Genomic DNA, 12,966 nt, shown 5'->3' with positions numbered 1-12,966 from the left:
ATTCTTTAGATTAATAATTTCTTTAGTAGTGTTGTTGTTTTATAAATCCATATTAACCCATTTTTACAACAAAGCAATTTATTTAGATTTAAAAAATTAATGAATGAATTAGTAATTTATTTTCTTAAATAGGTTAGAAATTCGAATTCAAATAAAAAAATTCGCGCAAAATTTCTAAACTATTTCCACATTACATTTCCACCATTTTTATTTCAATTCTTAATTAATTTATCAAAATAATTAATTTCGCAGGAGTTTGATTTTTCTTCAACAAAAAATTTTCGAGAATTTTGCGTCTTCACAAAACTTTCTGGTAAAACTTTTTGCGTTAAAAATGCTTATTTTTTGAAACAACCCCAATTTCGTTATCTTATTGAAATTGAATTTCTAAAATTTCAATTAAAAATTGTTACTTATTAATAAGATATTTAAATTTTAAAATTAAATTTATGATATCGAAGAAAAAATCTATGGCGTTATCTGGCTTAAATACCTAATTTTTAATACATTCATTTATAACAGTATGGAATTTTTGAAAGTTAATTATTTAGTTATAAATCTTGGTGGATATTTTGGAGTCAAATGAAAAGTTTTTTTAATATTTCTTTGGATACAGAAGGCGGATATATTTAAATTCATGTCTTAATTATTGGGGACTTATTTCATTTATCATTTTCGTAATGAAATAAGTCCCCAAATTTGAGGACATTTTGTTTTTGGGACCTTATTTCATTGAAGACTTATTTCGTAACGCCTTGGTACTAGCTAAACAATACTACACAGGATGACAAAGTATTTTACCAAAAATTGAGGTATGTATATATTTTGCTAACGCAATACAAACACAATCCTTCGTCCAATATGTAGTAAGGTGTAAAAAATATCAAACCTTCAAAATATTCATATTCTGTGTGTCAAATTCCATGTGGAATGTCCCATATACTTGGCTGTTCTTACAATTATTTTATGTATATATCTACATACATATATACATGACACGTTAGTTTACATCCATATACTGTACATAATAATAAGTGAACACAAATATGTGTGTATGTGTGAGTGGTGTGTATGTATATCTTGTACATGATGAACAATTACAAAGTAAAATATTTTCATTATTCTTTTTTTGGCAACTTTTCATAAAAAGAATGAAAGAAAGACAAAAATACACAACAGAAAATACAATGACCGGGAAATGTAATAAACGGACAGACCTACAGACAGACTCACAAAAAAGCTTAAATAGAACAAGACCACAAGAATTAATGATGTAAAACAATAATAACAACAAAAATAAATAACATTAACAACAAAGATTCACGACCGAATCAAAAATAATTCGGACAGCAAAAAACAAAATAAAAAATGCGAAACTGGATAATTTCAGTTTTTTTATTCCTCTTAAAAATAAACAGAAACCAAAAAAATGTGGAGAAACATATGTACAATAAAATCACATAATTACTTTTAATGTAAAAACAACAACGACAACAACATTATAATGCCTAATAATAGTTAGTTGATGAGTACCCCAAAACACTACCTTATTTTGTATTTGGGTAAGGTACGTGATTAAAATTAGCAATTTGAAGCCTAAAACTAAGCCTACAATCCTACAAGCAAATCTAATCTAAGCTGATTCATCAACACAACAATTTACATTTTTGAATGAAAAAGTAACATTACACAAAAAAAAAAACAGACGGCAACAATCAGCCAGTGCTGGCGATTCCAGATTTAGGTGACTCTTTTTTGTTAACCCAACAAATATCCAAAAAAAAAAACACTTTATCGACACACGAATTAAACTGATGTAGTTAGCGTTTTACAATTCGCACCAAAAACAACAACAAACAATTTCTATACACTGAAAAATACTGACTCTTTTTATTTTTCTTAATCTCTACTCGAATGAGGTAAGCAGTTTGTAGAATTTATTAAAAATAAAAAAATACTGGTCTTAACATCTTGTCGTCAATCTGGTTCTTCATAAAATTTCCAAAAATGTTGCGTGTTTGAAACCAAACAAACACATAATAATTTACCTCCAAAGTTGTTGAGCTGTTGTTGTTGTTCGACTAAATTATTTAATATTTACAAATTAGTTGGAAGAATAAATCTTTAACATTAATATTTCTAATTTTTTTCTAATGTTTGGTTGTTTGTACATTTGTTTTTTTTTTATCTCGGGTTTAATCTGAACATAAACAACATTCATGGCGGAACAACAACTATTTAGCTTAGCTTTATTTTATAGATAACTTCGTAAAAAGTTTAAATACTTTAAATCTGGGAGTATATGTGTATATGTCCGACAAAAACACTATATACACTTTGCTACGGCAAAAATGTGCCTCATTGAAATATAGGGTTTAGACCCCATTTTTATTTGGACTAAATCCGTGTCAGACAATTAGGAGTCGATTTACAAATGTCCATCTGTCTCTCAAAAGGAGTTACGGATTTCATCCAAACATTTGCATATCGTAATATTTCTTCTAAATTGTAATTCAAGTTCGATGATGGGAAATATCAGCCTTCCTCACAAAATGGTGAAAATTTGCTAAAATTTTATTTTATCAGTCTATCCGATTTGAACCAAAAATTGCACAAAAATTGTTTTCTATAGAAAAAGAAAAAATTGTCACCTTGTATGACCTAAGAAAAGTCCACGCATTGCGAAGTCTTAGAAAAATATTATTTTAAGAACCCGAACTTTAAGAGGCCCTAGAAAAATAATTTTTTAAAAACCCACACCTCAGAAAAATATTCTTTTAAAAATCCACACCTCAGAAAAATATTCTTTTAAAAATCCACACCTCAGAAAAATATTCTTTTAAAAATCCACACCTCAGAAAAATATTCATGTGAGACCTTAGAAAAATATTATTTTAAAAATCCACGCCTTGTGAGACCTTAGAAAAATATTATTTTAAAAATCCACGCCTTGTGAGACCTTAGAAAAATATTATTTTAAAAATCCACGCCTTGTGAGACCTTAGAAAAATATTATTTTAAAAATCCACGCCTTGTGAGACCTTAGAAAAATATTATTTTAAAAATCCACGCCTTGTGAGACCTTAGAAAAATATTATTTTAAAAATCCACGCCTTGTGAGACCTTAGAAAAATATTATTTTAAAAATCCACGCCTTGTGAGACCTTAGAAAAATATTATTTTAAAAATCCACGCCTTGTGAGACCTTAGAAAAATATTATTTTAAAAATCCACGCCTTGTGAGACCTTAGAAAAATATTATTTTAAAAATCCACGCCTTGTGAGACCTTAGAAAAATATTATTTTAAAAATCCACGCCTTGTGAGACCTTAGAAAAATATTATTTTAAAAATCCACGCCTTGTGAGACCTTAGAAAAATATTATTTTAAAAATCCACGCCTTGTGAGACCTTAGAAAAATATTATTTTAAAAATCCACGCCTTGTGAGACCTTAGAAAAATATTATTTTAAAAATCCACGCCTTGTGAGACCTTAGAAAAATATTATTTTAAAAATCCACGCCTTGTGAGACCTTAGAAAAATATTATTTTAAAAATCCACGCCTTGTGAGACCTTAGAAAAATATTATTTTAAAAATCCACGCCTTGTGAGACCTTAGAAAAATATTATTTTAAAAATCCACGCCTTGTGAGACCTTAGAAAAATATTATTTTAAAAATCCACGCCTTGTGAGACCTTAGAAAAATATTATTTTAAAAATCCACGCCTTGTGAGACCTTAGAAAAATATTATTTTAAAAATCCACGCCTTTTGAGACCTAAGAAAAATATTATTTTAAAAATCAACGCCTTGTGAAACCTTTGAAAAAATATTCTTTTAAAAATCCACGCCTTGCGAGGCCTTAGAAAAATATTCGTTTAAAAATCCTCGCCTTGTGAGGCCTTAGAAAAATATTCTTTTCAAAAGCCACGCCTTGTGAGACCTTAGAAAAATATTCTTTTAAAAAAACACGCCTGTGAGGCCTTAGAAAAATATTCATATAAAAATCCACGCCTTGTGAGGCCTTAGAAAAATATTTTTTTTTTTTTTTTAATCTACGTATATGTCTTTCCAACCTTTGACATTACAGTATGTTATGTTAGAGAGAGTACGTTTTTTCCTTATAAACGTGCTCTACTGTAGTTATATATATATATATATATTGAATTCATTCAGGTATTGCATCTCTTCTAGGAAAATATGAATCTGTGTTCATTTCAAAGATACAAGAACCGTTGGAATTTCACCATTTAAAGAAAAATAAATATGCTGACAAGAGCCAAGTTGTAGCAAGGAATGTGTGAACGAAAGTGTCAGCCAAACAATATGTTGTAGTAAACGCGAAGTTACAATATAAGGCTAATGCACTGCCCTGATATGGCAATACCATTTTTCTTATTAAGGAGCATCACTTGCCATAAATAATTCTGAATTTATATTTTTTATATTTTTCTAATAATCATAAAATTTAATTATAAATTTAAATTAGTTGGCGATTTTACGGAATTCTCTAAGGCGAATGTTGCTAATGATTTTTGATATTTAAAATAATACATTTTCAATTTTTTGCCATGTATAAAAAATGATTCCAAAAACTGTAATGTTCGATTGGACAATGTATTTCGTTTGTATTGAAAAATTACTAAACTATTTCATAATAATTTTTTTCCTAAATTTCTATTGTTCATTTAATTTTTAAAGGTTCAACATTAAGATTGTGGCGGCAAAATACTCTCCCCCATTTGCTGAACAATTTCAGAGAAGAGAAGTCGTATGATTTGTTGACACGAAAAGGTAAAGGACTAAGCACACCTGATAAACACTATTAAGAGAGATGACCCGTCACAAACAGTGACGTAAATTACATACATTTTCGAAACGTCGGAAACCCACCCAAAACCATTAGGTTTTCGACAGAATAGCTAATTCCATTAATCAATTTCGAAATGACTTATGCTTTACTGGAATTCATATCAAATTTCAAAATTTTCTTCTCAAAAAAGTTTAGAATTTTTATCAGTTCTAGTAAGGAATAGTCAGATATGTGTAAAAATAATATATACTCTTGAAAATAAATGTATATATGGTGGTAATATTGAAATAAATGACGTTTACTACATTTTATACAGGTATATGACGTTTTCTACGTTTACACCTTTTTGACAGTCGAAAAATTCATCACACGGACCATCCCTGACTATTAAAATTTAATGAATAAATTAAAAGGCAAAATGTATAATGTATACTTACTCTTCTTGAACCTCTATACCACTGTCATCCATATTTGCTTTATAATCACCTTCTGATCCAAATCCAAAGCTTGGCTCCACATGTTCAGACAATGGCGTTGGTGTTTCGAAAACTAATGTCTCAACCATGGAGCCTTTGGAGGAACCAAATGACACCCTGAAATGATGACATAAATAATTATATAGAATTAAGGAATAAATACAATTGAAAATAAATTATCTGAGAAAGAGTTTTGAGCCTGTGCTGGAACAGCACAATTATCTGGATCAAAAGTAATACTAAACACAAACCTGAATGGGGGAAAATAAAATCCAATTTAAATGTGTATATGATACAGGGATCGAGTTTTTTAAAAGACACGAAGCCTAATGGACACACTTGAGCAGTTTCAGCAGAAAAAATCCTCTGAATCCATATAAACTGTATAACATTTCTGGCATCAAAATTCATAAAGACTAATAAATATTTCTAAATTACCATACACATGGTAATGAAAATGGTATATGGTTTTGATAAAATAAAAACTAAAAAACATTTCATTCTTTAATTATTAATATTATTAAAGAATGGCGTTGCAATAAATTGTTTTATTTCCTTGATTTATGTTGGTTTTATTTCTGACTACAATAACACAACATTTATTTATATGCATTTGAAATTGTCCCATTGTGAAAAGAGCGTTGCAGGCATGCATGAGCGGCTAGCTATGTTAAAAGGATTAGATGCCCATTAAAACATCCACAAATGAAAACGAAAACAGAAACAGCAACAGAACAAAAATACAACAGAGTGTATTTTTGGCAGACGTTTTTAGTTTGGGCATGCACAAAGTTATTTGAACTTTAGAGAAATGTTTGTACGACCGACCGATAGACCGATCAACCGACAAACCAAACTGCCGGGCCAATCATCATCATCAGAAGTAATATGTTATTGTGTAAATAGGTAAAAATAAAAATTTAGCCGAACGAGAGAGAAGAAGCTTGTGCAGCGACAAGTCACAGTCATTCACATTCAATTGCGAATTGAAAATAAAAAGATAGGCACACAAATATTTCTGTATATTTGTACAATATTCGTGTGCCAAAATTAAAGTGTCTTCAAATAATAAATTATAGATGCAACAGTGAGCGAGGGGCATCGCCATTATAGAGAAACGTTCAATATCGTAGTTATGATTCTAAATAAAATGTTCGGTCACAAGATTTGAAAAGTATTCTAAAGAATTTGTATTTAATGAACATTTTTAATAGGTATAATATAATTCCATAAAAATTAAAAAAAATAACTATATTTCCCTTTTGAACACTAGAATGAAACTAGAAACCACACTTATTAATGCGTTTTTAGTTTACAATTTACTCCACTATAGGTAACAGATGACCTTCTACAGCTGCTACAACAACATATGGCGAGGAAAATAATCAGAACACTTACTGTTATACTCAATAAGAGAAAGGGCATTTATTTTGAAATAATAAATACCAAAAATTTAATATATTGTGGGGCATTTGGTCATGGCCTTTAAAATACATACACATCCTGGTGGCTATACCAAAACATGGATCTATGTCAACATTGCAAAATCGAATTTCCAATTTAAAAGAATAATTTCGATTATCTTCTCAAACAAACTTTTTTTCTATAATTCTTTACAAAAAAACTTCGAACTAGTTAAGGACTTGATTGACTTTTGCAAGGTGTGTTTATGACAAAGAGCTTCACTTTTGAATTAACTGGACACACCATTAACAAAATCAATGATAATATTGTAATTTATTGCCAAATTCACAGTGTTCACGATTGTGTGGCAGTAAGCAAAAGTTTAACAAAAGAAAACAGAATGGAGAAAAAAATCTATACAACTTTTTAATGTAATTACATTGAGCGAAAGAAATGCGGTATACGCACGCAAGCGATACAATAACAAAATAAAAAACCATGGTGTCGACAATAATAACACAAGAGTGAAGATGAGGGGGAAATTCAAACGAAAAAAACCAACAAACTGGACAAGTGCCAAAGAGTTTAACGGAGCACCAAAATTGAATTGCAGAAACGTTCGTTTTTTCCCTCCCCGCATTTATATTACAAACGCATTTTAGACGTCTTGTCAAACGCATAACCAACCAGAGCCAAACATCTGACCATCTACCTATACATGTATATCTGAAAACAATCATGATTTTTTTTGTAAACACCAAGTATCTACCAAGTAATCCCCGGTTTCCATTTTGTTATTTAGTTTAAAACTATGTATAACTATTCAAGAATTTCAACATACTATTAAAAAAAAACTTGTTAATATATTCTTTGAAATAGTATTTTTGCTTCTAAGGGATTCAATTAAAAACAAATCGTTAATACAATCGAATCCAGAATTTAACATTTCACTCTATTCATATGTGTATAGCTATAGTGTGGCTAAAGTAGGATAAATCAAATACATTGTAATCCAAGCAATTCCTATAAACTGATATCACCCCGACGTCGAAATTGAGGACTTTTCTTGGGAAATGAAGGTCTTGTCTGGGTCTGCTGATTGGATGCAGTTGTAATATGATAATAATGACTCTTGTTTTAATACTCCATTTCGTCGGGATATTAAATACGACTGTAAGTTTTCTGTATGACATGCTATCTAAAATAGTTAATAGGTTTAATTTAATTTATTACAAGCCTAAAATGCCGTCTATGTTATAGAAACAAACTTGACTTAAACTACTCTAGTTGCTAGACTAAATCCTAAAACTAGAATATAAATCTTCGAGTAGAATCATAGTTGCAGTCAAAATTTTTGTTTGGGTTTCTGTGAATAATTACTACTTTTACTAGTATTGCTTGTCAAGTTAGTGAAATGTACATGTATTATTCCTGGCACGCAATTGTTATCGTGATTATTAAGATCCTCTTGTTTTATTTTATAGTCGAGGATTTTCGCATTATTGTTTATTATAAGTATAATTATTAGATTTTGTAGACCGGTAATTACTTAAATGGGGCTTGCGGACTTTGAAATTAATGTGAATAAATAAATTAAATTAAATTAAATATACAATATTATTGGTAGTTTTTAAATATACAATAACATTTATACTGCACCGGGAATACAGCGTATTTATACAACAAAAAATGCTTAGAAATAAATAGCACTATTAACCCAGCTATGCATAAAAAATTTAATTTTTTATCAAAACTAAATATTAAATTAACTCAACTGGTCGAAGAAGTTCAGATTAGGGAGCATTTCCGAAGCAAAAAAGAAAGAATTCAATTTTAATTCTAGTTTAAACAAAAATGATGACTACTAATGGAAAACGCGAAATTTTTGCATAAACGTTTACTAAATTATAACTTTATTAAAATAGAGTTATATATAAAATAATTTCTAAATAAATTATATCAAATTTTGAAATTATTATAGGTTTTACGTTGGTCAAGAAAATACGATGCCAAACAATGACGCGATGAGAGCGCAAAGTTTGATTAATTCAAAGGTTTTCTTATATGAAATTGTTAAAATATTTTGTATAGGCGTGCTCTTAAGAAACTGGTTGTATCTATAACTGTTTTTTTTTTTCAAAATTAACTATGTGCAAAAATTAATGTTCGGATCGGACAGACGTTGCATCTTTCCTTCGCATGAAAACCAATGAAAACATATTGGAAGCTATATTTAAATCTAAACCTATTCTCAACAATTCCATAGGGTTCGTCAGCTCAACACTAGATTTACGGATGTTAATAGTGTACCTACTTTTACAGAAGTGAGCCAGTTTGATTCATACCAAAAAATATATGTCTTTGCGAAAAATACAAATTCGAATTCAATTTAAATAAAATTTGCATTATCAGACAACTCATAGAAAACTTTTTTTACCCAAGCCATAAAGCTAAAATATGTATCTGTCTGATAAATGCTTGTCTGGTTGGGTGTTGGGCACAATAACTCCCAAAAGGAGTTACAGATTTAACCCAACTTTGCACATCGTTTCTTTCAAATATAAATCATGTTCGAAAATAGAGAATATCGGACCTCTTCTCCGGATGTATCGGAAATGTTCCCCAAATGTTCAAAATGTTATTGAGAAATAAATTTATAGTCTCAGCGAAGAAACATAAATTATGTTCTAAAATAAAGAATATCAGACCTCTCCTTCTGATACCTCCCCCCCAAATGTTCAAAATGTTATTGAGAAATAATTTTATAGTCTCAGCGAACGGATTATCTGCTATCATTCAAACTTTACACAACTTATTATTTTTACTAAACCTGCATCATGTTCGAAGATGGTTCGCTTCTTCTGCTGCCTCCCTCGCAAAGTGTCAACATTTTGAAATTTTTAAAATATCTTTTAATGCGGAGTATTCGATTTGTTAAAAACTCTTCACAACCTAATACGTTTTACAATTCTTAATTGAATCCGTAAATAGATTTATAGATCCACTCTTTTTAGTGCCATCATAAATATCATACAAAGCTAATAGAGTATCCGATTTGGCCCAATTTTAGCACAAAATAATATTTTTATCAAATCTGTATCAAATGCGAAGATGTAGCCTATCGGTCCACTCCTTCTGGTACAACCCTCAAAGTGTTTAGGCACATCATTTTATATTTTCACTTCTTAGTTTCATAGCCCATTTGTTTTAAAAGGTAATCCTCTAATATGATTCGTAATCAAAGTGCTTCTATCGACGGAAATACAACCCTCAAAGTGTTTAGGCACATCATTTTATATTTTCACTTTTTAGTTTCATAGCCCATGTGTTTTTAAAGGTATTCCTCTAATATGATTCGTAATCAAAGTGCTTCTATCGACGAAAATACGATAGAAAAGAGCTAAATCTGATAGTTTGTACCCTTGAGACGTCAACATCCGCCGCTAAAAAATATAACCCTAAAAGTCAAACATTAAAATAGAACCTTTAGAGGATCCGAATTCCAATCAGACTAGCAATAATAATTACCAGGCTATGACTATGGGTGCCGAATGTGCCCCATAAAATGCCGAAGCTACCACGGGTACAAAACTATAAACATTTTTAACTAATACTAATTTATTATTTTGTTTTTGGTACGTTTTTTTATATATCATAGGACTAAAAAAAGCGACGAATGATCCCCAGTCTCCCCTTCCTCATCCGATAATACGAATCTTAACTTCGGAGAAGTGAAGATTTTCAGACAATTTGCAAGGGATATATTTCAGTTGGACACCTACATTTTTCGATTTAACAACAATTTTGAAGATGTTGACCTCAGGTGAATTTCACTATTTTGCTAAAACAAAACAAAAAACATCTATCCACCGTCACTAATTGATAAATCCAATACAGCAGTGGGTTAAAAAACAAGAACAACAACAATTACAAAAAATATTTGTTCTGCGTTAATGTTTCCATGGGAAAGTCTTAGCGACACGATTCGTTTCACTGCACTTCCATGACTGTGACATTTAATGCACCGAAGAAGACAAGATGACGATAAATGAAATCCCTTTGAAATTTCAAATCAAGCACATTTTGGGCTTCGAAAGAGGGCGACCCCTCGGCAAAGAGAAAGTACAACGATGCAAAAGAAAATACTGAATAATATTCATATTCATTGTATATGGAGTGGAACGACGAAGAGATTTTCTTACCAATCACGAATCTTTCCAATCAGCCATTGAAGCGGATGTAATGAAATGAAATTATACGAACAGATGGATCTCGTTACACAGTTCAATTCGATTACATACAGCTTTAATTTGGTGTAGCGCAAATGATAGTTGATTGCAAAAGTTTCAAAAAGGATTAAATAGGAAAATACGACTTCCTACTTTTATGGCCATGGAAACCCCACGACAAGGTCAAGAAAGTCGTAGTTGTCTCTAGCACGCACACACTCACACCCATACACACACTGTAAATCCCAAAAGAAAGAAATTTACACCCAAATGGCTACGTAAATGCATTGCATGTCAGTGGGTATGATGATGTGTGGTTATTGTTGTTGCTGTTTTTGTTGTCATTTGTCGTCATTGTATAATTCTAAGTAGGTCAAAAATGTACAACAATTCTCTTGCCTACACACACAGTACACATTTCATTGCTATACATTGTAATATGTCAATCGCTGTTGGATGTTCAGTCGGTCGGGTGGCTGGTTGCTTGGTTGGACGATTGCATTCATCATATCACCCATTCCATCCCATCCCATCCCATCATCCGTCATATATTCGTCATTCCAATGACAAGATGTCGATGTCGACGTCGAAATAAATGGATAGAAAATAGAATTACTTGTGCTTGTTCTTGTTCTTACCTTTTTAGTCCGACTGTTTTGTTCGAACCCAATTTGCTAAGTTTGGGCTTCTTGGTTGTCACTGATTGTTGGCGGGGATTCTGGGACTCATCTGGCTGTGCAGCCGGTTTGTCAGTGGCATTGGTGACAGCGGTGTGGTGGGAATCGGAACCATCATCCAAAGATGTTCTCTCGATGGAGCTGCAAACATTATTAACATTGACAACATCATTGCCACAGTTGTCATCCGAGCCATGTCCTCCACCGCCTCCACCACCATCGCCACTACTTCTTCTATTGTTAGTGGTGACGTTGGTATCGCTGCTGGTGTTTGTGTTTGTGGCATTGTTGTTCAAGCTGAAAGAGTTGTTATTGTTGCTGCCATTGCTGTTCTGACGCTTCACCCGTACCGGAGATGATGTGTGGTTTGTGTCGTTCAATAAATGGGTGCGTTCGTCGTCACAGAACTCATGGCCAGATGCCACATTCACATTCGCCAGCAGGGCATCCACCTCTGTTGTGTGGGACTCTGTTCCGGCCATGTATTGAGAGTTGAGTCTAAGACTTAGGCTAGTTCGAGGTGGAGAAGGCACTGGTTCCCTGTTAGTTATACTACCACCACCATTCTCGGCATCTCCTTCAGTTCGGTTCGACGAACGGCCATTTGCAGCCGATGTTTCCTGGGGAGCAGGTATAACGTATGAAAGCATTAAAGATGCTATTCACTCTTCCAATTCAGTTCTGTGATATATTTTCCAATTGGTTCTTTTTATTCTTCTTGTAGTTTGTATTCCAATTGGGATTCCGATTAGAATGTATGAGTTGGTTTCTTTTGTGCCGTGCCGTTAATTTGGGGGGAATGCGTATACAATACAGTCTATGTTGATTTTTAATTTACTTTTTTCGATGTCACCGACCGGAAGACAGGCAGTCTATTGTAACTCGCTTCCGGATTGTCTGTCGATATTTATTTGTTCAAAATTGTAAAAAATTTTTCATTCAAATTCGGGTTCTTTTTTTCAATATATCAGTCACAACGCACCGAAATTCAGTCTTATGTTTACGTTCCTTACGCTACTTGCAAATTCTGTTCACTGCCAAAGAAATGCGCACCTTCAAATTTTGATTTTATTTATTTTATTGCCTTTTCTCTTCTTTTTTGTTGCATGTACATTCCTCCACTTCACCACTACCACTCTTGTCTATTTCTTTTTGGCCAAGTTACCACCGTCTGTTGTTTCTTTGCGTTGCGTTTGTTTGTTGTTTGTGTTTGTATAATAAAACTAAAAACTTTTCTGTTCGGCGCAATGAATTTTTGTTTCTTTTGCCCGATATCTTCGTCTCGTTATTTCAATGTGAGTGGACAGGAAAGTTATAGAATTTAAAAAAAGCTTGTAAATAACACAGAACTACTGAATATCACAAA

The 12,966-nt window shown here is 31.8% G+C and overlaps 1 protein-coding gene across 1 annotated transcript in view; it reads right to left on the bottom strand.

The window, feature by feature from the left end:
* LOC133334218 (putative uncharacterized protein DDB_G0277255) overlaps positions 1-12,250 on the bottom strand; it is a 58,181-nt gene extending 45,931 nt beyond the window's left edge. The window contains exons 1-2 of the mRNA XM_061542511.1: positions 11,562-12,250; positions 5,252-5,407 (exon numbers count right to left, since the gene is read on the bottom strand). Of these exons, the coding sequence (XP_061398495.1) occupies positions 5,252-5,407; positions 11,562-12,250 (845 nt within the window). The remainder of the gene's footprint in view (positions 1-5,251; positions 5,408-11,561) is intronic.
* Positions 12,251-12,966: the final 716 nt, after the last annotated feature.

Source organism: Musca vetustissima, unplaced genomic scaffold, assembly GCF_032173495.1.
Source record: "Musca vetustissima isolate MV318-11 ecotype Yass unplaced genomic scaffold, APGP_CSIRO_Mvet_v1 utg17479, whole genome shotgun sequence".
NCBI lineage: Eukaryota > Metazoa > Arthropoda > Insecta > Diptera > Muscidae > Musca > Musca vetustissima.
The sequence above is the reverse complement of the archived record's forward strand: the minus strand, read 5'-3'. Positions and strand labels throughout refer to the sequence as shown.